Raw genomic sequence first — 26,182 nt, 5'->3', positions numbered from 1 at the left:
ATCAATTAGAACAACCATTCAATTTAACATCTCAAAAATAACTTTATTGTATTCACATTCGTTCACGTCACGACCAGCAAACATACAGCCAATTACTAAATACAACATTGTCTTAAAACAGACAAAAATGTTTTCAATGACATTACAGTGTTGTTTATATGTGATTATTCATTCCGTGATTGCAATCGAGCCACGCTTCAAAGTGAAGTGTTATTCTGCAGAAGCATATTATTGTCCTGTCCTCCTGACAAACGAGTGTCTTTATAACTCTGGAACAGACAGGTGTTTGAGGAGGGAGATTTCCTCAGCACGCTCTGATGTAGATATCCATTAAAAAAATCTGATGCTGACAGTCTTTTCTTGAAGTTTACAGCTTTGAATCCAACCCAGCCATCCTAAAAATGATGTGGAGAAAAAGACAGACAGACAACATAGTGCTAATTGTTAAATAATGTCAACCTTACAGTAAATGTGGGCAAACCTATGCCTGGTTGAATGGTTACACTGTTCTTTTGATATAACGATTGATTGTGTGATCACGCGTGTGTTAACTAAAATGACATTTGAGGGCTGGTCAAGTTGTTAACTAAAGCTAAAACCAATGCAATTGGAAATGGGTTGAAATAATACATATATTAGATTAAAAAAAACTTTGGTTGTGATTCTGAGGAGCAAGCTGGTCCAAATAAACTGGGTACTGACCCATCTTTCTAGAGCAAAGCTTTTGCGAATCCCCCGTGTGTTAACTAAAATGACATTTGAGGGCAAGTTGTTCGCAGGTGGGCAACGTACAACATAAGAGGGCATTATGCAAATTAATCTTCTAGTGACGTAGAACCGTAAAGCAGTAGGATTCGAATGAAAAACGACTTGCATTGGCAGTTCAGAGTCGATTCTTTCTTTTGGGAGACAAATTTATTTAGTGTGCACTTTCAACTTTACAACTTTGCAGAACGTTTACATTCACAAACAGCTATATTACACACTGCATGAAAGGGAATATGCGAAAAACCATAATAGGGGCACTTTAAGTGTATTTCTTCTGTGCCAGTGGACACCTGTGTGTATGTTTGTGTGTGTGTGTGTGTGTGTGTGTGTGTGTGTGTGTGTGTGTGTGTGTGTGTGTGTGTGTGTGTGTGTGTGTGTGTGTGTGTGAGTGTGTGTGTAGTAACATTTCCAAACTCAGTGTGCATACCTTGCAGCGAACGAGTAGGATATTGGATTCTTTCTGATAATGGACAGACCCTGGTACTGCAGATAAACATGGAGCAGCTGCAAAGAAAGGTGAAAGAAAGTGTGATCCCTTACATTACTCTTTCCAGTTAGTTATGGCATTTTCAAACCTGTAGATTGTTTGCTTTGTTCCGAAACAGAGACTTAAATTGCTACAATCTCTCATTATCTCCTTGGTTTAATTTCGATTTTGGAAGGCAACAGCGTACCCAAAATGTGTTCGTGCAAGTCACATGTGCGTAAAACCTTTCATTGGTGTAAGTGCACCTGTTCATGTTCTGGAATTATGCTCATAGTGTTCATCCATCAAGATACATATAAATTAAATTACATAAATTGTAAACAGTACAGCTGTTTTGGAGGAGAACAATGACATTTTAAGACGAAGAGGTTCTTGGTTTTCAATTGCAAAAAGTAATTATTATACAACTTGGTTTGTTGGTCTGATGGGTTAGATTGCTTTCTCACCACAAGAGAACCGCTCCAGAGTTTTCAATCTGGCCAAGACCAACTCATTCAGACAATCCTGGACCAATTATTTTAGTGCGTATCTGAATGCAACTGTCGTGTCCATACAGCATATACCTAAACGAACCGAAATAAGGGAGAAAACGTGCCATATTTCCAAAACAAAACCTCTAAACGAGCCAGGTGTGAAAACGCACAGTCACGGCCAAGACTACAAAATCATCAAATAAGCAACTCTGGTTACCTGTAAATAACACGTTGCATTTGCCAACAAAGTCTAGAAGTTTGACGGGATTGCCCATCCACATTGTTTTCAAAGGAATCTGATAGAGGAAAAAAAAAAAAACTATTTAACGTTTATTAAAGCAACTGATGTAAATGTATATGTTTCTTAGGATCTCTTTAATCCTACCCGATATCCAATAGCTCGAAACAGCCGATCAATGTAGTCACAGCTGTGCTCTTCCCATATTATCCAGGCCATTCTGGAACTGATTTTGGGGGCTAAGGACAGTAATATAGATGGTTGTTTCATGCATTTCATTTGATTTAACATTACTCACACAGTGATCTTAGTGCTTTAGAATTTGCTGACGCTCAGTTTTGGACATTGCCTTTTAAACACACTTACCAAACGACGCCCCCTCCTTAGGTTGCTCCTTTCTGTTTGCTATCCTCTCTGGAAGATGTTTTAGAGTGTCCATCAACTGTTGATTTAAATATGAGACCGAAGTTTTAAAAGTATTTATGTGAATCAATGCCAAACAGTGTTATTGTTGCAAAAGCAGAGTGAATAACCAAATCTCATGGCAAATTGTACATAAGTTTATCATTCCTGCAGCTCAAACAGTAGAGCATAAAGCTAGCAGAGTTGTTTCCACGGAAATGCAAAAACTGATATATGAATGCAATGTACACTACCGTTCAAAAGTTTTGGGTCTGAAATAAGTCACGTATGCTCACCAAGGCTGAATATAATTAATCATAAATACAGTAATCAACAGACAATATTGTGAAATATTATTACAATTTAAAATATGTGACCCTGGGTCACATGACGTCACACAGGTATGTTTGTGGCAATGGCCAACAATACATTGTATGGGTCAAATTTATCGATTTTTCTTTTATGCCAAAAATATGAAGATATTTTGTAAATTTCCTACTGTAAATATATAAAACATTTATTTTTGTGAGTGAATGCAGCACAATCGCGAACATAAATGGACAACTTTAAAGGCGATTTTCTCAATGTTTCGTTTTTTTTTTTTTTTTATAGTTGTATCTCAACCAAATATTGTCCTATCCTAACAAACCATACATCAATGGAAAGCTTATTTATTCAACTTTCAGATGATGTATACATCTCAATTTCAGAAAATTGACCCATGTGACTGGTTTTTGTGGTCCAGGGTCACATATGTTTGCAATTTGAATATATTGTAAAATGTAATTTTGTGATGGCAGAGCAACATTCGTAATAGCCATTACTCCAGTCTTCAGAGTCACATGACATGATCCTTCAAAAATCATTTTAATATGCTGATTTGCTCTTTTCAGAATTGTTTGATGAATAGAAAGTTCAAAAGAACAGCATTTTGTAGAATTTTTTTGTAGCATTATAAATGTATTTACTGTCACTTTTGATCAATTTATTGGGTCTTTGCTGAGTAAAGATATTTTTAATCTTGATGAACACAAATTATACTTCTACTATATACTACAAACACAAGATATTTTTAATTACGGAAACTAAAACACGTTAAGCGGTGGAAATTACCATTCTGGAGCCCACAACCGCCAAGGTAGCTCCAAGCTCATCCGCAGTGCAGTTCTTTGGAATCTCATACAGCTCTTGCTGAAGAATAGGGCCCACATCAAATCTGATATGAAATAAAAGCCATAAAATACAAGAAATATTAAGCATCTTTTATGTAACTTTCATATTTGTCCTGCCATGAACAATTATTGCACATGGTATTTACCTCTTTGGTCTTATTTGCATGATAGTCACTCCTGTGACACTGTCACCATGTAAAATCGTATGAAAGACTGGAGCAGGTCCCCGCCAGCGTGGCAACAGACTAGGGTGCACATTCAGGATCCCACTGAGGAAAAAACAACAACAATCATAAATTATCATGTTTTATGAGGTTAGATCATGCTGTTAAAACAGCACACAATGACTACAGACAATCCAACCATTCGATTAAGTCATGCGCTTTCCCTGAATTCTCATTACTTACTGTGGCATTTTATTGATGACGTTCTCCTTGATTAAACAGCCAAATGACACCACCACACCAACATCAAACTGGGCGCTGAAGTCCACATCTGGCCATTGGTGAAGTGGAAGTCTGTTCTGCTCTGCGTACTTTCTGACTGGAGTATCTCTGGACAGCGTCACCACCTCAAGTGAATCTATGATTTCAGCTTTTGAGTCATCTCTAAAAAAAAAGAAAAGCAAACTAATAACATAAATAATGAAATATGGTTATTAGCAAAAATAGCAATGCAATAAAAAAAAAAACTGGACATCATTACCGAGACACATGAAGCCGTTTCAATGATTCCAGTGCAAAATCATCACTTCCAAAAAACAATACTCTCCAGGGTGGTTTTGAAGCAGATTGTATTTGAGTTACAAAAGACTCGTTTCTAAGACGTGTGATGCAGTTGCTACAAAGCCCTTGAGACAGCAAACGTCCCCGATCAATGACTTTTAAATAGTTTAGGCTCCACATACTCTGATATAAGTTTTCATAAATGACTAAACATATCTTTAACAGCTAGCAAAATACGAAACCATCACTCCTCTACGGATAAGCACGCAGAGTCATTCTAACATTTAATGCCACCTTCAGTCGAGATAGTGTTGACATTTCCCACAATAACGTGTCCTAATTATGTTTATAATACTAATACGTTTTCGCAAACCAGTAGATGACAGTTACAAGGTTACTGTAAAGCGCTACATGTACACACCACAGGCGTATGTGTGCGTCGCCATGTTGACGTTAACGTCATTTCCGCTACGGTTTTCCATGTAAAAAGACATATTGTGCGTTTATGAAAGCTATTTTAATTACAACATTTGCGTAACTAGCGATTTTTTTGTACTTCAAAATAAAAAAAAAAAAACAGACTGTGTATATAAAGTTGTTATTGTTCTTTCGTGATGAGCGTTTTATTTATTAATGCCCCAAAATGAAAATGAAATACGTAACAGGAACAATAAAAAAATACATAAAAAGACAAAAATAGGAATTATAGTCAACAGTAGCGGGATCTTACCCCAAAAATTGCATTTGTGAATAAAAAAAATAGCCAAGTATCATGATCAGATTAACAACTGAATTATGAGAATTGTAGTTGTGATAAAGACAAAAATTATTAAAGGTGTTAATAATTTTTTTTAATAGCCACATAAATTGTTTAAAAATGCTTTAACTCAAACACATTCACAAAAAAGATGTACAATAGCCTCTTCTACATCACAGAAAGTGAATTTATTTTCAATGTTTTAAATTACTAGTGTAGCATTTATGTAATATTTTAAATGTGACTTATTTTATATTGTTTGTTAATAGATATTTGTTTCAGACTCCAATTAACTTTATATAACGCCATCCATTTGAAAGAAGAGCTGGAATAGATTTTCTGTTAATATGATTGCGAACAAAGTGGTTATTGAATAATTTGTCATCAGTAATTAAAATACCTTCAATTGAAATAGAAGTGTTACAAAGAAATAGTACTATAGGTTTGCACTCCTTTCAATATAGTTTTTGTACCACTAGGAATGGCATTGAATTAATACAACATTATATTCATTTTACGAAGCTCCAAAATAACATTTTCTGGAAAGTTCCAGCTGATCCATCATCCATCAGTTGATTAACAATAGATGTTATTTAAATACCATCGTTCAAAAAATAATGATTTATGTAAACAATATTCTATTGTTCCAAAAAACAACAATGGTGTTGTTTTTATTAATTATTATTTTTTAACAACGGTGAGGTGAAAATGCGTTTTGTTTTTAAATGGGATCTTTTTGATGAATCGGTTCACAAAACCGGTCTGAACGATCGAACCGAACCGAACTGATGGGGACACCCACAGCCACAACCGAAAAGCGGTGCCATGACTCGTATTTCTGACTGATACAAGAAGTTTGGGTGAGAATGAACCAATGAATTATGTCATAAAAATTGTTTATCCGTATTGATGAAGGATGTAAATACTGAATGCATGTATCTTCTAAACGTAGTTTTGTCATTTATTGTTTTGGAGCACACTAACTTATAGAAAAGGATAATAATAATAGCTATCATAATAAAAACAACAAAACTTCAATGGGTACTTAAACAGCTTCTGTGTTGTTTAAACAACACTGAAAATTATATTTAGGTAAAAAAAAAACGTACTCTGGGAACAAAATGCGCCTACATGTGGTTAAGGGTACATTTTAGGAATAGGGGAGAGCCTCCCCAGCACTGCACATTTTGTATGTTTCACTTAGCTTCTACCTCTCAGTTTTAAATAAAAGAGATATCCGAAAACATACAATAATAGCGAGGATCAAGGACGGTAAAAACAAAACAAAAAACCTGTAATATGGACTCGAACAGAGCGCACGAGATCAAAGAATCACTGAATCTTTTTTTGACCGGTTCTTTGGAAAGGACTTCAAAAGAACCGATTCGCATCAACGAGTCTTCTCATCACTATTGTTTATTGAATTACATAGCATGAATCCACAAGAGGGTGCTCTTCACCAAATCAAGCCCTTACGAGAAAACAAGAAATTGTCTCCAGTAGAAAGGCTGAGATAATACTGTGAATCATAGCAGAACTCTAGTGAATATGTTATAAAAGTTTAATACCGATTAAGACAAATTAATTTCTACAATGTTTTCAGTCTCAATCAATAGGAGAAATGGTTCCCAATGCAGAGTCCTATCCAGATCAAGTACATATAACAATACACAAACACAGTCTAAAAAAAAATATCAGGACGCATTTTTATAATTCCTAAATACAGTATACTGATAAATTGCTGAACTTGTTTGTCCTTTGGAAAGGCAGATGTGGGAATCAGCTCCAAGTTCATTAGTTTTGTGTCTCTGTTTTGCGTGATCATCTGTAGAGTCCAAATGGACACCACAACTGCGGACAGAAGGACTAAAAAAAAAAAATCATATGTAGAGAAGAACATTCACATTGCTGCCTTCACAACTCAGTTTCAATCTAGAGGGCGCTTCTTTACAATCCTAAGTACAGTAATATTGTACTCGTACAGTATAAGATTTCAAAGTCATGGTTTAGCACAGTATTGATTTCACCTTATTTTGGGTCCAGGAAAAAAAAAAGTTCCTATTAATGCATATTTTATATAAAAAAAAGGGGGAGATGGAGAGCGAGTCAGCGAGAAACTCTGCTGCGTCTAGAGTCTTGCGCTGTTTCAGGGGATTCTCAGTCTTGTTTGTTGCAGTTAACCATCCATTTCCACTTGCGGGTTCTCGGTGGCATCGTCCTCAAGGACCTTGGAAGGAGTGAGAGGTTCCAGTTGCGAGTCTGTGTTAACAGAATCAATTCCATCCGTTTTACAAAGGAAATCAGTGGGGGTTATGCCACCTTCACCTGGGAGGGCAGAAATGGGGCTGACGGGAGCCTTAGTGGGTGAGTGAGGGGAAAGGCTCTTGGGGGATTCCTCCTCTGACACATCGAGCGTGGCCCCTTTCTCGTCATCCTTCACCTCGTCTGGTTCACTTTTGTCAGCTCCAAGAACCTCTGACGCATCCTCCGTTACGTTGTCCTCGTTTGGTATAGCTTGTACATCACTGATCTCAATGGGTTCGGTCTCATCTATAGCCTCAGTATCTGATTTAATGGGAAGGAGTTGTTTGGAGTCATCGTGGGTTTCCAGTGACCTGAATTATGAGGTGCAAAAAAAAACAGAAAAGCACAGGAACATGAACAGAGTGGCAATGCTCCATTAAGAATTATGAGCTGTAATATCACCTGACTGATACAAAATATTATCAGTTTTTTAGTTACAATAAAGAGGGCCACAAAACGATCATAATTCACCACAAAATTCAGAAAAAAAATAAATATTGTATTAATACAATTAAGAATGATTTTAGGATCATTTGTAAGATTTGTAGCTTTTGTGAAATTTTCATGACGGTTATCCCCTACATTTTTATTACTGCAATTCATTTGAAGGTTTTCTTTTTTAAAGGGATATTCCACTTTTTATGGAAATAGGCTCATTTTACAACTCCCCCAGAGTTAAACAGTTGAGTTTTACCGTTTTCAAATCCATTCAGCCGAACTCCGGGTCTGGCGGTACCACTTTTAGCATAGCTTAGCATACATCATTGAATCAGACAAGACCATTAGCATCTCTCTAAAAAAAATGACCAAAGAGTTTCGATATTTTTCCTATTTAAAACTTGACTCTTCTGTAGTTACATCGTGTACTAAGACGGACGGAAAATGAAAAGTTGCGATTTTCTAGGCTGATATGGCTAGGAACTATACTCTTATTCCTGCGTAATAATCAAAAAACTTTGCTGCCGTACCATGAGTCCAGCAGGCGTAATGATATGACGCAGCGCCTGAAAATAGTCCCCAGCTCGGTAACTTCCAAAGTGACCGGGACTAAGTTTGTCTAACCTATTAGACCCATAGACCTATTTTCAGGTGAGAGAGATGCTAATGGTCTTGTCTGATTCAATGATCTATGCTAAGCTATGCTAAAAGTGGTACCGCCAGACCCGGAGTTCGGCTGAATGGATTCGAAAACGGTAAAACTCAACTGTTTAACTCTGGGGGAGTTGTAAAATGAGCCTATTTCCAAAAAAAGCGGAGTATCCCTTTATTTGTTATTTGTAATTCCCATAATTCTCAATTGTGATTCTCATTAGACTGTCAGTGCAATGAAAAAAAAAAAATTCCCCTTTGCATTACAGTATTAAATTTATTTCCCTGGCATAACAGAAATGAGAACTGGGAGCAACCAAATTCTTTTTTATATATATTTTGGGAGGAAAAATGTTAATGACAGAAATCATTAAATTAAGTCATACACTCAACTGACCAAACTACACTGGGTTTTAAAGACTTATTTATGTCTAAGTAATGACTAAGTGATTCTTCCGTTTTGAAATTGATTCTTTTCCATTAGAAAGAGACAGAATTTTTTTTTTAAAACATATATTCTCCCACTTCCCTTTCACAGTCACTTATAAGAATTTATCTGTGTGAATATAACAATGTGTTCTTCAGCTTTAATTAACAGCAAAACTCCTATTTAAATTTAAGTAAGCTCACCCGGATACCACTTAATAGGCATCCCAATTACACCAATGAAAAAATAGAGATAATTTTTTATAATAAATGATATTTCTAAACAATTCATAGGTCAGGGGGGTCTGTATTCATACCCCTGTTTCATCAGAAAAGGTAATTTGTCTCAATCAGGCAAGCTACACTTCCCAGTCTATTTTTACTCTCCTCTTTTCACAGCTCTAACCTCTACATTTAACAAAAATACAAATAAGCATACGGTGTCATTGTACACCAATACATCATGCGTATAACAATTAGAGCATAAGAACGTTGAGAAAAACACCACTAACTTTTTAAAACGGCAACCCTCTACGGACGCACTGAAGCTCGAGTCGTCACTGGCTAGTATATTTTTTATTTTAGTTGCCAGACTTTTTACATGGAATGCAAGAAGAATGTAAAAATTTAACATAATATATATAGAAGTATAAAATAGAAATTTCAAACACTATTAAAGTCAAGTAAACAGTCTGTAATCAAATAAGAACAAATGATCTAATAAGTATAAATAAACAATAGAACAAAGGTGCTAATTAAAAAAGCAGTGCTTTTCAGGTTTTACAGGTAGTTAGATTAGTATTTAAATGTAAAATAACACTGCATAGTCTTCACTGTCTAAATTAAATATAGATGAATCCTTATTACAGTTAAAAAAAGTTATTCAGTCAAGAGCCTTGAGTGATTTTTTGCAACGAGTCTGTAGTTTGGTTAAAGCAGGGCAACAGCCCGTCTACGGAGAGCCTTCCCACTCCCTATTAAGTCCTATTGTACCGAATTTTGGTTGTAGTTCCACTCTGGTGGAACGTCCATGAGTGCAAAATGAATGGGAGTCTATGGGGCTAGACGGCTAAATGTGTCTCTTTCATCCGATTGCGGTTGAGAAATCTCAGATTTGATTGTAGGTTTTGCAAGTTCAACATGGGTTTTAGGTCGAAAGTTGAATGAACGAGTACTTATGTCCTTTCGATTTCTTACAGGTTGAGTTGTTGTTGCCCATAACACGCTAGCATTCTGCTAATGAACGCTGATTGGTCAGTGAAGGACTGATTACGACCAGAGATACCGCTTGATGGCATCGTGTCATCCGCAGCGGGACCACAAACAAACAAAACAAAAACTCTTCTAGCACGCGTATTTACCTGTGTCAGCTGTGTTGTCGATGCCTCGAGAGAAAAGAAAGTGCAGAGCGCGAAAGCACCAGAGTGACTGAAGGATTGCCGTGAAGCAGTATCTCTGGTCGTACGATGTGTATGACGTCATTGACACTTTATAAGACTTTTTAAAGCAAATAAGTGACTCTAAAAAATCTAACACCCAGCAATATGTAATTTCTTTGCATCCCCTTTCGAATACAACATTCATATTACTAGACAAAAAATTATATCCTGAGAAAAGTGGATTTTGATGTGTATAGCGCCATAGACCTCCATTCATTCTGCACTCGTCCTGTGAGCGCCCTCATATGGAGCCAGAGTGGAACTGCAACCAGTTCAGAAGCCGGAAGTTTACTGAGAGTGAAACTTCTCGCCTTATTAGACATTCTCTGGCAGGGCTATGCAGTTTCGGGAATTTCTTCGCTGTATTCTCGCTTTTTGCTCGCAGGTTTCTCTCTAGAGCTCCCCCCACAGCTTCGGAATAGATATTTGACAACACTGTCGAAAAACTCATTGGCGACTCTCAGATACCAGAGGCTATAGATCAACGACATCAAAGCAGATGGGACATTCTTTAAAACGTCTTCTTCATTCGGGTTCGAATAGCGTGAGGGAGCGCAATGACAGAATTTTAGCAGATTTTTTTGCCGTAAAGCAATTCGTAACATCGCGAGACCTGATATCACGTGATACATCCGGCCCAAAGTTGCAAGGGTGGTTTTTCGGCTCACAGGCGCTTGGGGGGTGCGAGACGACCACCATTCAACCCGAAAAATGTCATACAAGTATTCCAAGCTGTTCGGTTAAGGTAAAAGTTACTTAGTTCACCTTTAACAATAAAACAGCTGTCACTAAGACAATGCACAGATCCAATAAACCGATACTGTACTAGTGCGTTCACTTTCTCGACTGTTTACGTTCACTTAAGTAATAAACGACTATGTTTACTAGGATACTTGCCAATACGGGCATTTTGACATAATTTTGTGTGAAGTTGTCACAAGACCTTAAAGAGAGCTTAATTCCGTATTCACGTGCTGTCAAGATGCACCTTTCTGGGCGCGCACTTCGGATGTGCAGTTTGTGCACAAAAATGCACGCTTAAAAATGTGTGCAAATGATACAACTTTCATGACGACGTAGCACTGGTCCGATCGGGACAGTGACAGTTCAGTCAACAAGCCCTGCATATGCTCTCTTTCTCTCATGGTGAGTGCGTGTGTGTGTGTGAGGGAAAGCGACAGGGCACTCTCAGCCAAGCGACGGTGCGTAAAGCTCAGCAGACAATAAAAATGATATTTGCACTAAACTTATTTTTTGCCTCTAACTCAATTACAGGCTACTGTAATTATACAATTTACAAGCCATTGGCTAATCAAAGACATTTTTTAGTCGATTTGGTCGCATATGCGAGTGGTTTATAGAAGGTTGAATGGACAAGCTTTAAAAATAATCAAGATTTTGAATTCCTTAAAATGTAATGCATCTTAATTACATGCCATAAACAACTGAAAAACAATACTAATATCAATAAACAGCTGATAATACAAACAACTTTCTCACCTGTTTATTTCTGATCCTCCATTGGCAACTATAAAGAAATGAAAATAGCATGCAAGTAAGACAATCTGACATCACAAAGAGAATATTTCTGCAGCGAGTTGAGGGTCGAGCGCCATACCTGGCTCCATGATGACCTGGCAGGAGTGGTTTGGCCTGCTGAGCAAATGTTCGGTCATCTGGTCAGCGCCAGAGGCATCTGCCAGAAAGTCACACTTGAGACACACCAGTGTTAGACTCCTTGAACAAAAAAACAAACAAAAAAACACTTCACTTTCAGCAAAGTTCATAATACAAATAAACCCCTCCATCACAGTAAACTGTGATATAAATAGATCAAAACGTACCGCAAACCACGTGGAGCCTTCCTCGCTTTGCCAAACCGTACTTTTGAAGAAATGCTGTGAAACCTGCAGTTGAGAAGGTAAAGACCTGCTAAAGATCTGATCACATTCATTTGGAATTGTTCATTCATCCAACCATGTTTTCCCCTTACCTGACCATATGCTGTCTGAAGGCCTTCTGGCAACTTGATCTAAACTTGCATATAGTGCACCTCAGCGATAAAGGATAATGAACGTAAGGGTCCATAACCTCTGAGAGACACTCGACACACTTATTTCCTCCTCTTGGAAGTCTGTGAAGAATAAATACTCATTAACATACTTTACATACATATAACATAACATATACATAACATACATATAGGCTGTGACTATTTTCGTATAACACATTTATTATACTTCCGTTGCTACGAGTACGCTAGGGTATGCGTATGTGCGCGTGCCGTAAATTTCATTATCAGCATAGTGTTCATGTATGTACATGATTTTTCGGTTCACACATTTTCTAATCTTGCATGTGACTTCATTTTTTTTTGCACTAAATAGTTGGTCCACAAGATGGCAACACTGGCCGGGACCATTGTTTCACATTCAATTAAGAAATGGAAGAGACTGAACAATATTGTAGTTGTTGTCTGCATTGACGTGAGCTTGTGTTGAAACTGAAGTATACTTTGTGCTAAAGAATCCTCACTTCAAACGTTTAAGCTCATTATTGTGGACGGTTCGGTTAAAGCTGAATTGGCTTGTGGTCTTTGCCCTTCCTCCATTTAAGTTTGGTTTGGTTGTGTTTGCTGGTGTTCTGACAGGTTGTTTGGCCGTTTCAGGACTTGTGGGTATGATGTAGGATTTGCTTGAAACATCAGAACACATTGGTGCACCAGAAACTGAGGCCCGAATTGTCACCTAAAAAGATAAAATAATGCTAATGAGAAGGACTAATGAAAAGTATAATCCCAGATCATTTGTGATTAGCCTATGTTGTTTATGTTATACAGTCTATATTATAGTTATTTAACTTTCGATTTTAAAAGATTTGGTTTCAAGCAGACCTTGGTTCCTGGAGGCAATCCTTCAAGGTTTCTTGGCTTCCTATAGGTTCTATGGAAGTGTGTTTTGTGTTCCACTTTTTCCTTGTAGGTGAGGAAATTTAATCTGCACTTCCCACATCTTTGAATCCCCTTTTTCTAGAAAATACAATAAAAGAACACGGAACATAAAACGTTAAGTGTTAAGTTACATTCAAGAATTAAATTGTCAATTTAATTTTGATGTGATTTATTGCTAAAAAATTCTATCAGAATTTTCTGAAGGTTATACACCATGTAAAAATATTGCACTTTTTTTTGGTGTACTATTGTTTTGGTTACAAATCTTGCTCTTGGCCGAATACTCGTGGTTAATCTGTATTGCTGTTGCCTGGGAGAAGCCCATAAGGGAAAAAACAGGGAAGGTGAATAGAGTAGGCTGCTACTGTCAGCCTGTTATATATTGCACCAAGTTGTTCGGCAGACAACCAAATCAATCCAACCTTAGAGTGAGAGCCAATGGGGCAGCACACAAATGAGTTGCACATTGTGCTGACTTCAGGTCAGTGAAGTCTCAAGCTCCAAATACACAGACAAAGAGACAGATGATGTCAAAAAGACTCATACACACACTCTTTGGTTTAAAAATTATTAAACAAGGAGGCAATAAATCCATTTCCATATCCATACAAAACGCAAATAGAAGCATACATATGAGGTTATACACTCACTTGATGTCTCATGTAGTGTTGCATATACATATGGCCACTGCGAAGGACTTTCAGGCAAAAGGGACAAAGCAGGTCTTTAGTGTTTTCATGAACTGTGCGGAAATGGTTATCCACATCAGAGAAGAAGGAGGACCTGTAGTTACAAACCTTCAAAGAGAGCAAAAACAAAGTGAGAACCAAGTATTCGAAATACAAATTACACAAGAGCAATGATGAAGCTTTACCTGACAGGCATAGGGCATCTCTCCAGGTTTGTGATTGTCCCTCATGTGCTCTAGAAGCACTTGCTCCGTCTCAAAAGCCAATTCACATATTTTACAGTTGGCTGGGGAAAGAAAAGATATCACTACACTTAAAATATATCAAAACCATCAAAGTATTCCCCTCTGGTGAAATTCTCATTTCAATTACACCATTAAATGACTATTTTAACCTAACCTCAAGTCCTCCAGGAAAGTTCCTACTCAAGGTTTAAAATAATTATGTGACATGTGATTTTTGAAAGTAGTTTTTTTTATAGCTTTGTTAGTGCAAAATACTACATTTGGTGTGAAATTGTTGTTTTATGTTTTTATCATTCTCATTCAGCAATAGAGAATGATGGAGAAATGTCATTTTGTAGCACAAGTGTTAGCTAAACGACTAGTACTTCCTTCTCTCATATTGCCAGGCTGGTCCACTTTGTGGCTTAAGGCCTGATCACAAAGTTTCAATAATCATAATCTTAATTCCATGAGAATAGGAAAAGCCACACCACAACTATTATAACGTCACAGATGACTGCTCTCAATGAAATCACTTTGCGTTGGTGTGTGGATACTAATATACTTATAAATGTTATCTTTATCTGTGATATATGAACTGGCCTTTATTCTGGCCAAGAACCACCAACTTAACAAGGAAAACACTTAAAAGTGTTGTGACTTACTGGTGGACTCAAAGGGACTGTGGGCGCTCTCAATGTGGCACTGTAGTTGAAAGGGAGTTGAATATTGCCGGTAACAGTGCTGACATGTAGTGTGACTCTCCCAGCTCTCACTGTTCTGCTTCTCCAACTCCAGGTGATGTTTCATGTGGTTCATGAACCTGAGTGAGAGGGAAAAGAACAGATGACAAGGAGCAAAGGATGGCATTACAAAGAGAGAGGTCCAGATAAAAGAATCCTACTAGCTGATTTTCAGCTCTGGCCTTGATTTACATTGCCGTTGAAGAATCAGAGGGCCACATCTCTCAGCGGGTGACCAACTCCCAGCTAAATTATTGGTCCTGTCAACCCTGCAACTTCTGACACATTGAAAATTATCACTGACAGTGGCAATGACCCTGGCATTTTGCTCAGCGAACACAAGCAACATACCGCAAATGCAGTTTATGGATGGTGATTGTTTAATGGTTCTCTCATTAAATGACTAATAAAATAACTGAAGCTACAGCTTGTAGATATACAATCACATTCACGGAGTAAAGTCAAACAATGAAATAAAACCCAATTCAGTCTATTATGGTCCAACACTGTTTCTTTCAAGTTTCAATTAAGTATGTCACCTCTCTTCCATTCTTATTCTAAGTGTGTGTGCAGAGATTTCTGAAAAAAAAAAAAAAAAAAAGTCACTAGGCGTGACACTCGCAACCACAATTGGCTTGCAGGATGCCTCAAGAGACAGTAAGAGTGAGAAGGCATTGGGTACACCTGCAACCTGTGACATTAATGACACTCTTTAGGGTAAATGCCCTGCTCCACAAACAGCTGCTGTCTGGGGAGAACTCAGTCTGACAAGCGGGACCGCCGTTGACAAAGGTGTGACGACTAAACAGGAAAGCCTTTGATGTGCAAGGAAGTGAATGTCAAACAGATGTACAACATTCAAACAGGTAAACCACCACAAAAGTGTCTGCTCTCTCAGGAGTGGAGTTTCCTTTTGCTTTTTCAAAAAGCATCTAAAAATAGGCCCATTACATCCTCCGCGAAACATGCCGTTTCAGATGTTGCAACCGAAGTTCTCATCCTATTTTTGAAACAGGTCATATTCCAGCTTTGTCTACAGATTACACTGGATTTAAAAGATACAAATGAGCAGTACATGAACTATCCACTCATCATAAACCGTAATTCATCAAATACGTCTGAAGGGAAGGGAAAATGCCAAAGTTAAAGTAGCTAATGTTCAGCGCCATTGGGAATACAAAATAAAACTCATGCACAGTTAAATATAATTAGCCAAATTACAAACATACGCTATTAAAAGTCACCTTTAAACAGTGCGAGGCCTGTGCGTGTGTACTCAAGAAGCATTTGAGCTCCCAAGGGTTTTCGAGAGACAAATGAGCAAATATTCTACTTAAAGTTCACGTTCTAACTGTGCATAATAGCCATTATAATACCAGCAATTATACTGCTCTGCTTCTTTATTTAATGATGTGTTGTTCAGGCTGCCTCTCTCCACTCTGCCATTGGCGCCCTGACGTTGAGCAGCCAATTTTTCAGTCAGCGCGTTCTGCAACCTCAGCTCCCCTAATAGGGATTTTTATACGGCTGAACTGTGACCCCCGCCGCCAGAACTTGGGGTGCGCTGCAAACGCGTCTCCCCATTAAAAGGAGCTTACTGAGGCTTTTCTCACGCCGTGGCTGAGTAAAGTTATTTAATCACAAGAACAGTTCTTATAGCAGCCAAACTGCCTTCCATTATTCATCTGGGGCCCCTAGAGGGAACGGGGGTCTGATAATGTCATCCATCTGAGTGGGAATCCAGTGATGGGGTCTGAGAATGGCTGATTCCCCCCCGTCTCTCCCTCTCTCTCCAACTATTGCTCTCTCCATCTCTGGGCTCCTGTAGCTAATGACTCTCATGGGCAATGTTCCCTCTAAGCCGCATGCGTCACATTGTTCCCTCACAGACCAAAACAATTATACAAAGAAATCAGATTTAAAAAACGTAGGATTTCTTGAAACGTTTTCATGCGTGACAAATTAAATATCATCTACCGGGACTAAGGTCTATAGAGGTTCAACCATCTCAGCACCAGACTTGGCCACTGACTGATTACAGATGGTTCTTCAATAACATGTAATGGTGTTATAATGGGTGTTTTTATTTTATTTTAACATTCAAACAAGTACCTTATATTGTTCTTGAGCATTTTCAAACAGCTGTTGCATTTGAATGTGGTGTTGGACTTGAACTTGGAAATCAGAGATGAATCCCCTTCACATTTCCCATAGTAGAAGTCTGAAACCAGCATGATCATTTTGCCTTTGTCAGTCTCAATGACTTTCGGTGAGTTGGCTTGTTTGTCAGGCTTCGATGTTGAGGGGAACACAGAATCCAACAATTCAGGGCAGCACAGCTGAAGAAAAGGGGGGAAGGAGAGTGTCATAACGTCTCAATACTGCATATAGTGTTGGTTGTAATCAATTACTAAATTATTTAATTACTGTAATTTAATTCATTTTCCCTTGCAATAAAGTAAGGGACTACTCTTATTTTTGTAATTTATTTACAGTTACTTCAAATGTAATAACATTAAATACTGTATAGACTATAAAACAGTTATCTGTAAAATAATAATGGATATAACATCAAAATTTAACGTCTAATGTTAAAATGTATGTTTTTAAAGTAACCTCCCTTGAAAAACTTTGGTGAGTTCAATACTAATCTATGCAATTTTTTTTTATATTATTTATTTGATAGAATTAAGAACAGTTTTATGTCTATCCTTGTATTGTTCAACTGGTCGAGGATGATATGGGATTTAGAAAGTAATTAGTAAAGTAATGCATACTTTTTAGAGAGTAATCAGTACATTAATCTAATTACACCATTGAAGACGTAAAAAAGTAGCTAGTAATTAATTACTTTTTTAGAGTACCTTACCCAACACCCACTGCATTTCCTTTGAGGGATCAATAAAGTATATCTGTCTCTACATTTGATATTAGGTGCCATTTTTAATTTTCCTATGTAATCAGTCATCAGAGGCTCAAACATGCATGCTTTATTTGTTCTTGTACATCAAGCAACTACGGTTTAGCTTCTGTTTACCATATTTGATGAGCGCTATGTATGTGCATTGATCAAATGTTTATATGTGAATAAAAGCCTAAATTAAATCTCTTCATTAAATAAAGTGTTTGTCTCGTCAGAACACTTGGATTAAACTGCTCCATTCATATGGATTACTTTTATGATAAACTTTTTGGATATTGAAATCGTTGATTAAATGGCATTTTAATGGATGAAAAATCATAGAGATATCTTAATTTGTGTTCCAAAGATGAACAAACGTCTTATGGATTTGGAAAGATATGAGGGTGATGACAATTTTCATTTTTGGGTGAACTATGTCATAATCGGTTGTTAATATTTAGATGTAGCTCAGCCTGATTTAACTCAAAGCTGGTGTTAATACAGGAAACAAAAGAAGATGGTAAACCAACCTTCATGTGACTTTTTAAAAGCTGAAAGCCAAACATATTTTGACACCTGGGACATTTCTTTCTGAAGGAAAAATCATTTTCTCCAGCTGTCAAAGAAGGAAAAAAGATTAAAAGATGAAAAGATTGTTGCTTCTGAAAATCCTGTAATACATAATGGCTAAAAACCCATCTATGTCAAGCTTACCTCCTTTGGACACACTGTTGTTGGTGTCATTTATCCTTGTTCCATTATCTGTGGGTCATAAAAAACAAATGTCTATCCTGTCAAGCTTCGATCCTCCAAAAAAAAAAAAAAAAAAAAAAAATTCCTACACACAACCTGTCACACACAACCTTCCTCTTTCAAAAAACCCCCTAAAAAGGCCTCTGAATTTTCTTTGTTTTTGGTGTATTTTTAATGAATTGTGCATGGAAAACAAATAAATCCCATTTTGTTGTTACTTTTAATTGCAGTGGCTCAATCATCCAAAAGTTACGGAGGGTGGATGGTAATTTCAAACCTTGGTTACAACCTTTTACTTTGATAAATAAAACACTAACCAAGAAACACTGATAGAGGACATTAGAAAAACTTTTTACAGCGGTATTCCAAACAGACACAGACAGACAAACACACAGACAGACAAACACACAGACAGACAAACACACAGACAGACAAACACACAGACAGAAAAACACACAGACAGAAAAACACACAGACAGACAAACACACAGACAGACAAACACACAGACAGAAAAACACACAGACAGACAAACACACAGACAGACAAACACACAGACAGACAAACACACAGACAGACAAACACACAGACAGACAAACACACAGACAGACAAACACACAGACAGACAAACACACAGACAGACAAACACACAGACAGACAAACACACAGACAGACAAACACACAGACAGACAAACACACAGGCTTACCTCTGCTGTTCACAGGTTGCAGGGATAACGTTTTTTGTTTAACTAGTATTGGGGTGATGGCTGGTGTGTTTTGAGAGACTGAAGTAGTGTGGGATTGAGAAGAAAGGTTAGCTGGGGCTTGTACGTTGGACAAGGTCACCACATTGTCCTGGATGAGCTGCACTTGAGGCCTGTGAATTACCCCTGGCTTTGGTGCAGCACTGACCTGTGAAACTATCTGCTGACCTGCTGCTTGGGAAACAAACACACAAAATAAAGAATCACATACCAATTCACCTCATTAGCATTCTGAATGTATCACAGTTTCCACACATAAAATATTAAGCAGCACAACTGTTTTCAACATTGAGAATAAGAAATGTTTCACTGAAGACTGGAGTAATGATGATGCTGAAACTTCAGCATTACCATCACAAAATTACATCTTAAAATATATTCAAATAGAAAACAGATTTTAAACTGTAATCAAATTTCACAATATTTCAAACAATTTCTTATCTTGGTGAGCATACGGCTACATTCACACAGCAAGCCTTAAGGTGATGATACACAGGGCAACTTTTTGAGCAATGTTGCTGGGTAATCTTGACGAGCAATTGTTGCTTGGGCACTTTCCCATTGAAAATGGGCAAGAAATTTCTATCTGGATCATTTAGATTGGTCGTGGGCCCTGTGTCTCATCTGGTTGCCCGATGACAGCAACATTGCTCAAAAAGTTGCCCTGTGTATCATCACTTTTAGTGCTCAATTCTGATTTAATGCTCAGATCTGATATCTTTGTGAGGCTGTTCACATTGTTTTTAAATGTGGCCAATATCACATTTAAGGTCAGAGACCCTTTTCAAAATCATTAAAGGGTTAGTTCACCCAAAAATTAAAATGCAAAAGACAAAAAGACATTTGTTCATCTTCAGAATACAAATGAAGATATTTTAATGCAATTTTAATGAGCTTTCTGTCCCTCCATAGACAGCTACGCAACTACCACTTTGACGCTTCAAAACGTTCAGAAAGAGATCGTAAAACTAAACCAAAATAATACAAAGTCTATTAACAGGACGTTAACAGAGGCCAGAGATGGGACACGCTGAAGACGGACACAAAGAGAGCGCAGACGCGCTACAGAGAAAATACCAGGCACAGCAAGATCACTGTTTGTAATGCTTGAAATATAGGTAGAAAAATAATAATATTAAATTGGGCTGGGGGTTTATATGAATAGATCTCTGAAGTGAACTGACTGTCTTCAGAATAGTTTTGATGGCATTTTCTTTTCCTCTTATCTACATATAAAGTAGTGCTTGAGCACAACTGCTTTGTTTACAGCAGTACCCAAATAAACGCTGTAGCGCTTCTTTTCCATAAGCGCCACCTGCTGTCAGAGAGTGAATTTTCATTTTAAAGTCCCCGTGAACCGGAAGTTGCAAACGACTTTTCTCCAGTGTTATGACGTATTTCCCAGTGAAAAGGATTATTGAACAGAGGGCAGGGTTTTACTCTAGCGCTCCTCCTCTCCATCTCTGCTCATAGCATACTAACGGTTTGAGGGGAGTGGTTAAGCGTTGCCCAAACCAATTCCTCAAACCTACGTCATCAGAGAAGGTCCTCCAATGCAGAGGGGAGGGGCATTTTCAGATTTTGATTAAAGATTACCATGGTAAAAATTTTTTTTTTTTTTTAATATTTTCTTGCACGGATTAATTGTTCACCACAAGACTAGTAATATGCGCTAACAAAGTAAATAGGGTCAATTTTGATTTCATGGGGACTTTAATTTAGTCCGTCTGGTAAAGTTTTGTGCAGGTGTGTCTTATGTAACAATTTCACAAGGGTAAAGTCAGACCATTCTGTATTTGCTCTAAGTCTTGACATTATGCAATATAATTTAAATAAAAAACAACTGCTCATGGATTGCAGTGGTTGCCTCTAATTTCAAATGGCTACAGATGTTTTAGAGCAAATAAACATTTTTTTTCTTTAAAAAACAAAAACAAAAAAACACGACAACCTGTATCAGAACTGAAAAATTTGCGTGTAAAAAAAAAAACCTGAATCGGCCATGAAAAATCATGATTGGTGCATCACTACCGTTTTCATTTTTCTACAAAACGTGGTGTTATTTTTAAATAAAAGAAATCTTTTAATATATACATTTTTGTTGTGGTGCTCCATTTTCAGTGGGTGCTCCTAACTTTTTGAAGTTGGGAGTGCTACCAACTAAAAAAAGTTAATTTTGAGCCCTGCTCTTCATGAACTTTTTGAAGCATCCAAGTGATAGTTGCTGCGTAGTGACAGTACTGCGTAGCTGTCAATGGAGGGACATAAATCTCTCAGTTTTCATCAAAAAGATTTGTGTTCTGAAAAATATATGAAAGTCTTACGGGTTTGGAACGACATAAGGATGAGTAATTAATGACAGAATTTTCACTTTTGGGTGAACTAACCCTTTTAACGGACATCTTTTTGGCACCTAATTGGGCTAGAAAGGTCAAATACACACACTTACATGTCAAAATGTCAATCTTTGCAAGTAAGTCTTAAGTTAACAGGTGAGAAAGAAAATGCATGCTTTTCAGTATATTACATTAATGACAGACAGCAGGAATATTAGGCTGCTGTTGTCTGTGTCAATCTTAAAGGCACACTATGCAGTTTCCGTTTTTCTCAAACAGCGACCCCTAGAGTCGCTATAGAGTACTTGTATTTAACGTTACTGTTGTAAATACCACTCACGCAGAGCCGTCGTTTTTTTTTTTACTTGACTCTTCCGACCCAGCTTTATTCATTTTCTTCGTCGACTCTGCCATGATTCACGTCTGAAATGTGTGTGTCTTCCACAGAGGCTGCTTCATGTGTTGTACGTACGTGACGTCGTGCTGTAAAGCAAGTCATGATTCTCACGAGATTTGTCGGGGCGCCACCGCTCAAACCTGCATTGCCCTACAACGAGTTTGTTTACCATCGATATGATTTCAAAGCTGTTATATTAAGGTACAAATCTTGCATAGTGTGCCTTTAATCAAACAATTGACCTTGACTGAATCACTTTTGTAACTTTAATAAGAATAAATTTACATTTAATTTACACAGTGAAGACTATGCACTGTTTTTTGTACATTTGATTACAATTTATGTATGGATTCTATAGGCCCATCTAGGGCTTTAAGTTTTTCAGGTAGGATTATTTGCGTCTTTGTTCTATTATAATTTAATTGTCTTAATGCTTGTAATTATATTATTTGGTCACATTTTATGTTCGTTATGCTAGTATTTGTTTTTTTGTGATATTGTATAATAGATTTTCATAAATTGGATCACCAATTTCAATATCACAAAAAAAAAAAAAACGAGTCCCCCCCCCCTCCCCCAAGTAGTGTAGAGTGAAAGAAACAACTACACAAACACATTTATACCTGGCACAACAGTGAAAGTGGTTCCTGGTGGATACTGTGACCCCAAAGAACTGATGAACGAGGTGTTGCTGTTGAGATTCTGTGGTGACGCCACAATGTAACCCTGGTAAAGTGATAATGATCATATGAAAATGAAATGATTTAAAAAAATAAAGAAAGATTCAGTATCCTGATCAAACAGCCCAATCTATGAAAACACATCAATAAATTCAAATTCATGAATGATTATTAATATTTGCTAAAAATGAACTTCAGTGAGTGGAAGCCTACAGCTACTATGGAATAAAAGCAACTCTATAATTGTGCTTAGCATTTGTCCAGCGCAAATCATCGATTTAGATTATAGATTTTACCTGAGAAAAATCAGCAAAGAGTTACCTGATTGTTAATGATGATGGGTTGAGGGGCTGTTTGAGGTCCTAGAGTTGTGTTGAGAGGGATGAGGATGGGGTTGCCACCTGATGGGGCTGAGCCTCTGACCATGAGTGTATGACCTGTAGCCACCATTGCAGGGTTCGGCAGGGTTTGGGGAGTCTTTTGTGATGCTGCCACCATCGAGGGGTTTTGAACCGGGACATTTCGCTGGTTCTGTTGGTTAACAGCACCTGAAGATCACAAGGAACACAATGCTAAACATCTCAAGGACAAGACCAGATCAGAGGTGTCCATGTCAGTATGCCCAAAATTGAGCTGTACCTGGTCTTGTACTGGCCGCAGGCTTGGAGCTACAGATTTCACCGACAAATATTGGTTCATCATCATCCTCATCATCATCAACCAGATCTATTAGATTGGTTTCGGGTACTGCCTTCTGCCATGGCTCCAACTCCTCCTCTTCACATTCCATAAACAGCTCAGACATCTGAGAAGAAATAAAGATTATCAGGGCAATGTTATGTGGTTAACGTAATCACATCAACTCCCGACAAAATACATTATAACATACCAGCACATTCACAATTACACCTCAGCTAATGCTTGAGAATCCAGGAGCCTAATACTAAGACGCTATGAGTTAAACCAATTTATCTTTGCTGCACACAGACTATAGTTATCTAAACTTAATTAATTTAAAGTTTAGATTCCCAATTATAGTGGTGCAAAACCTGTAATCCACCTCTAGCAGGCACGATATTGTTATCGACTGTTACTGCGGACACAGACCGGCTAAAATGCTAATTCAGATTTCCAAAATTTCACTCCCAGATATTACTAAAAATCAAAATGCAATCAAGAAATAAGTGCACAAATGCTAAAACATCAGAGACGTTCACACGTAGACTTTCTATTTAGCACATTATTCAGAAATCTGTTAGCAAGCAAGTCGTCGGCTGTCTGGATGCTAACAGGCTAAAAGCAAGACAAATAGCAAGCGGCTGCATAGAGAAACAGCAAGCCACACAGGAAATGTTCACTGGGTTTATGATAACACAGAAGCAAACATTGCAGATTAAAAAACGAAACTCAAACTTACCTTTTAAAATCTCGAAAAATGTACTAACAACATCAGTGTTGATTCAGACAGACACGCTCACCGCGGCATGAAGCGCAGAGACTCATGGGAAATCAGAGGGGCTATTGTTGAGAAACCGAGAGGCTCACGTCTCCCACAGAACCTAGACTTTTTTCAACTCTTCGAAATGTCTTAGATTAAAAATACAGAACATTAAGTTATTGTGTGCTGAGAAGAAATTAAACTATATCAACTACATGAATGAGTCAGACGATATAAACTAGGCCAAAACAAAGACATTCGCCGTACGTATAGGCTATTAGGCTACATGAACATGTTCTTTGAGTAAGTTTTAGATTTTAAGACTTGCAACGTGATACGTTATCCTAAAATTAACAATAAAGTTTCGAAATATTTCAAGGAAACGAATGGATGTTACATTAAAAACAACTAATGTTAGAATAACGTCAGAAAAGTGTCGTACACAGTAGTTTGAAGCAAATAAACGGTGATTTAACAGAATCATAAAGATAATATAATTAAGTAAGAGTTCAATTTTACTATAGCAACTTTTATAGTCTTGTCTCGCTTCTGTTTGTTTTGACCAACAGGTGGCACTATGAGTATTGTGATGGGCTAGGAGGACGCATGCCCTTTATAAACAATGAATGTCATCATCACCAACAGATGATAGGCTACATCTCGTTCTTTCATTCAGAAAGTTAAGAAGAAATTGAGTTTTTTTTTTTTGTTTTTTTTTGATGGTGATCCAAAAAAACAAACAAAAAAAAAAACAAAACAAAAAAAAAACAGCTCAACAGTAAGCTGTTCCGGCTTAGTGACAAACTCTGTGCACCTTTTGTTCTGGATAGGCAATTGGTCTGACATTCTTTTAGTAGTTTCTTGAAAGTTAAATATCTGTGAATGAACTTGATTAAAATTGGTTAATGTTTGGATGTACGTAATGACGTAAACAATTTCCCCCTGTTCTCTGTTCTTTATGAAGTAGCCTATACTTTCTAGTTTTACTCAATATCAATATTTTGGATAGGCATATCAGTGAATATCCCATTATTATTTTGCAATAAATATTAAACACATTGTAATTTAGAGCATACAAACAGCTATCATAATTTATCGTAGTTCAAGTCATGCACTGTTAGTACTGAGGAATCTGCCATTTATTTGCAGTGAGTTGCTGTTTGTTTTACAGCACATTTTCTATAGTGTTTAATTAGGCTACTCTTCAACTCAGAAAGACTGTTTTTTCATTTTACATATTTACTCAGATTGAATATGCCTCTTCTTCTCACATGTAAACAACAGTATTAAATAGTCAATTATGGTTGGAAAAATTGTATGCAGATTAATTTATTTTTAAAAATGAAAATTAGAGTATTAGAGTTATTTAGAATCTATTTGAGAAAACACACTAGTCCAAAAATGAATAATAACAACAAAAACAGCAATAAAAATGCAAACAATCATACTTTTTATAATTTGTGACCATAACTATGTGACCATAACTTGTCACATCATAACTTATCATAGGCTACTTAACAGAAACAAACATATATACGCTATATACTATATTTTGCACTTGCAGTATTATTTATAAGTTTCGTATGTTGTTGCTCTAGCCTATTCTTGATGTTCCAGTCCTGTATTGTGGCTGACTGTGTTGTTCTTGTGCCTGCTGTGGCACATATAGAATTCCAATTCAGATGATGAAGAATAGAAGAAAAAAAGTGTGGTGATCAAAGTTAGGTCTAGTTATATAAGGTTTAAAAGGGGGGAATGTCCCTATGTCGAGATAGTTTTGGAAAAGTGAGCACAAGTTCAAACGGTCTCCTCAGCATGTGTGCTGCACTTTTTCCTGCAGAAACACTTGACTTAATGCAGCTGGAATTATGTATTCCATGCTTCAAATATACTCAATTTCTCCTAATACTAATAATACACACACCAAACAAAGCCGACATTTATGTAAAGGGAGTTGTGTGGTAAACCAAACTGAATTTAGGAGGTGCTCCAGTGGTCCTTTACTCCCCTAGCAAGGTTGTATGATTC

General features: G+C 37.2%; 2 protein-coding genes across 4 annotated transcripts; both read right to left on the bottom strand.

The window, feature by feature from the left end:
- Positions 1 to 22: 22 nt before the first annotated feature.
- mtfmt (mitochondrial methionyl-tRNA formyltransferase) lies at positions 23 to 4,745 on the bottom strand. 2 transcript variants are annotated; one of them, XM_081359594.1, is made up of 9 exons: positions 4,246 to 4,745; positions 3,948 to 4,148; positions 3,687 to 3,809; positions 3,482 to 3,584; positions 2,333 to 2,408; positions 2,114 to 2,205; positions 1,946 to 2,024; positions 1,196 to 1,272; positions 23 to 395 (listed from the first exon to the last, which is right to left on the bottom strand). In XM_081359594.1, the coding sequence occupies exons 1-9, from the start codon at positions 4,443 to 4,445 to the stop codon at positions 198 to 200; spliced, it is 1,149 nt and encodes a 382-aa protein (XP_081215720.1). In that variant the 5' UTR covers positions 4,446 to 4,745; the 3' UTR covers positions 23 to 197. The 2 variants fall into 2 exon arrangements, with proteins under 2 accessions (XP_081215720.1, XP_081215721.1); XM_081359595.1 differs by having other exon boundaries at positions 3,948 to 4,134; positions 4,233 to 4,303.
- A 1,824-nt stretch (positions 4,746 to 6,569) lies between these two features.
- znf280d (zinc finger protein 280D) lies at positions 6,570 to 24,709 on the bottom strand. 2 transcript variants are annotated; one of them, XM_081354782.1, is made up of 18 exons: positions 24,134 to 24,709; positions 23,356 to 23,521; positions 23,038 to 23,264; positions 22,660 to 22,762; positions 19,247 to 19,474; positions 18,503 to 18,550; positions 18,319 to 18,404; positions 16,999 to 17,225; positions 14,809 to 14,966; positions 14,105 to 14,205; positions 13,881 to 14,027; positions 13,174 to 13,308; positions 12,816 to 13,027; positions 12,274 to 12,414; positions 12,125 to 12,187; positions 11,899 to 12,017; positions 11,781 to 11,808; positions 6,570 to 7,637 (listed from the first exon to the last, which is right to left on the bottom strand). In XM_081354782.1, exons 2-18 carry the CDS (start codon positions 23,519 to 23,521, stop codon positions 7,199 to 7,201), a joined length of 2,628 nt encoding a protein of 875 aa, XP_081210908.1. In that variant the 5' UTR covers positions 24,134 to 24,709; the 3' UTR covers positions 6,570 to 7,198. The 2 variants fall into 2 exon arrangements, with proteins under 2 accessions (XP_081210908.1, XP_081210907.1); XM_081354781.1 differs by having other exon boundaries at positions 19,247 to 19,477; positions 24,134 to 24,259.
- Positions 24,710 to 26,182: the final 1,473 nt, after the last annotated feature.

This window comes from Scardinius erythrophthalmus, assembly GCF_964197995.2.
Source record: "Scardinius erythrophthalmus genome assembly, chromosome: 2".
In the NCBI taxonomy this organism is placed as follows: domain Eukaryota; kingdom Metazoa; phylum Chordata; class Actinopteri; order Cypriniformes; family Leuciscidae; genus Scardinius; species Scardinius erythrophthalmus.
The sequence above is the reverse complement of the archived record's forward strand: the minus strand, read 5'-3'. Positions and strand labels throughout refer to the sequence as shown.

Coding starts and splice junctions, on each gene's coding strand:
- mtfmt (XM_081359594.1), bottom strand. CDS start 4,445: ATGTGGAGCCTAAACTATTTAAAAGTCATTGATCGGGGACGTTTGCTG. Junction 4,149..4,245: donor AAACGGCTTCATGTGTCTCG/GTAATGATGTCC, acceptor CTTTTTTTTTAG/AGATGACTCAAAAGCTGAAA. Junction 3,810..3,947: donor GTCATCAATAAAATGCCACA/GTAAGTAATGAG, acceptor TTTTTTCCTCAG/TGGGATCCTGAATGTGCACC.
- znf280d (XM_081354781.1), bottom strand. CDS start 23,521: ATGTCTGAGCTGTTTATGGAATGTGAAGAGGAGGAGTTGGAGCCATGG. Junction 12,188..12,273: donor TTCAGACAGCATATGGTCAG/GTAAGGGGAAAA, acceptor TCTCAACTGCAG/GTTTCACAGCATTTCTTCAA. Junction 7,638..11,780: donor GGAGGATCAGAAATAAACAG/GTGAGAAAGTTG, acceptor CTCATAATTCAG/GTCACTGGAAACCCACGATG.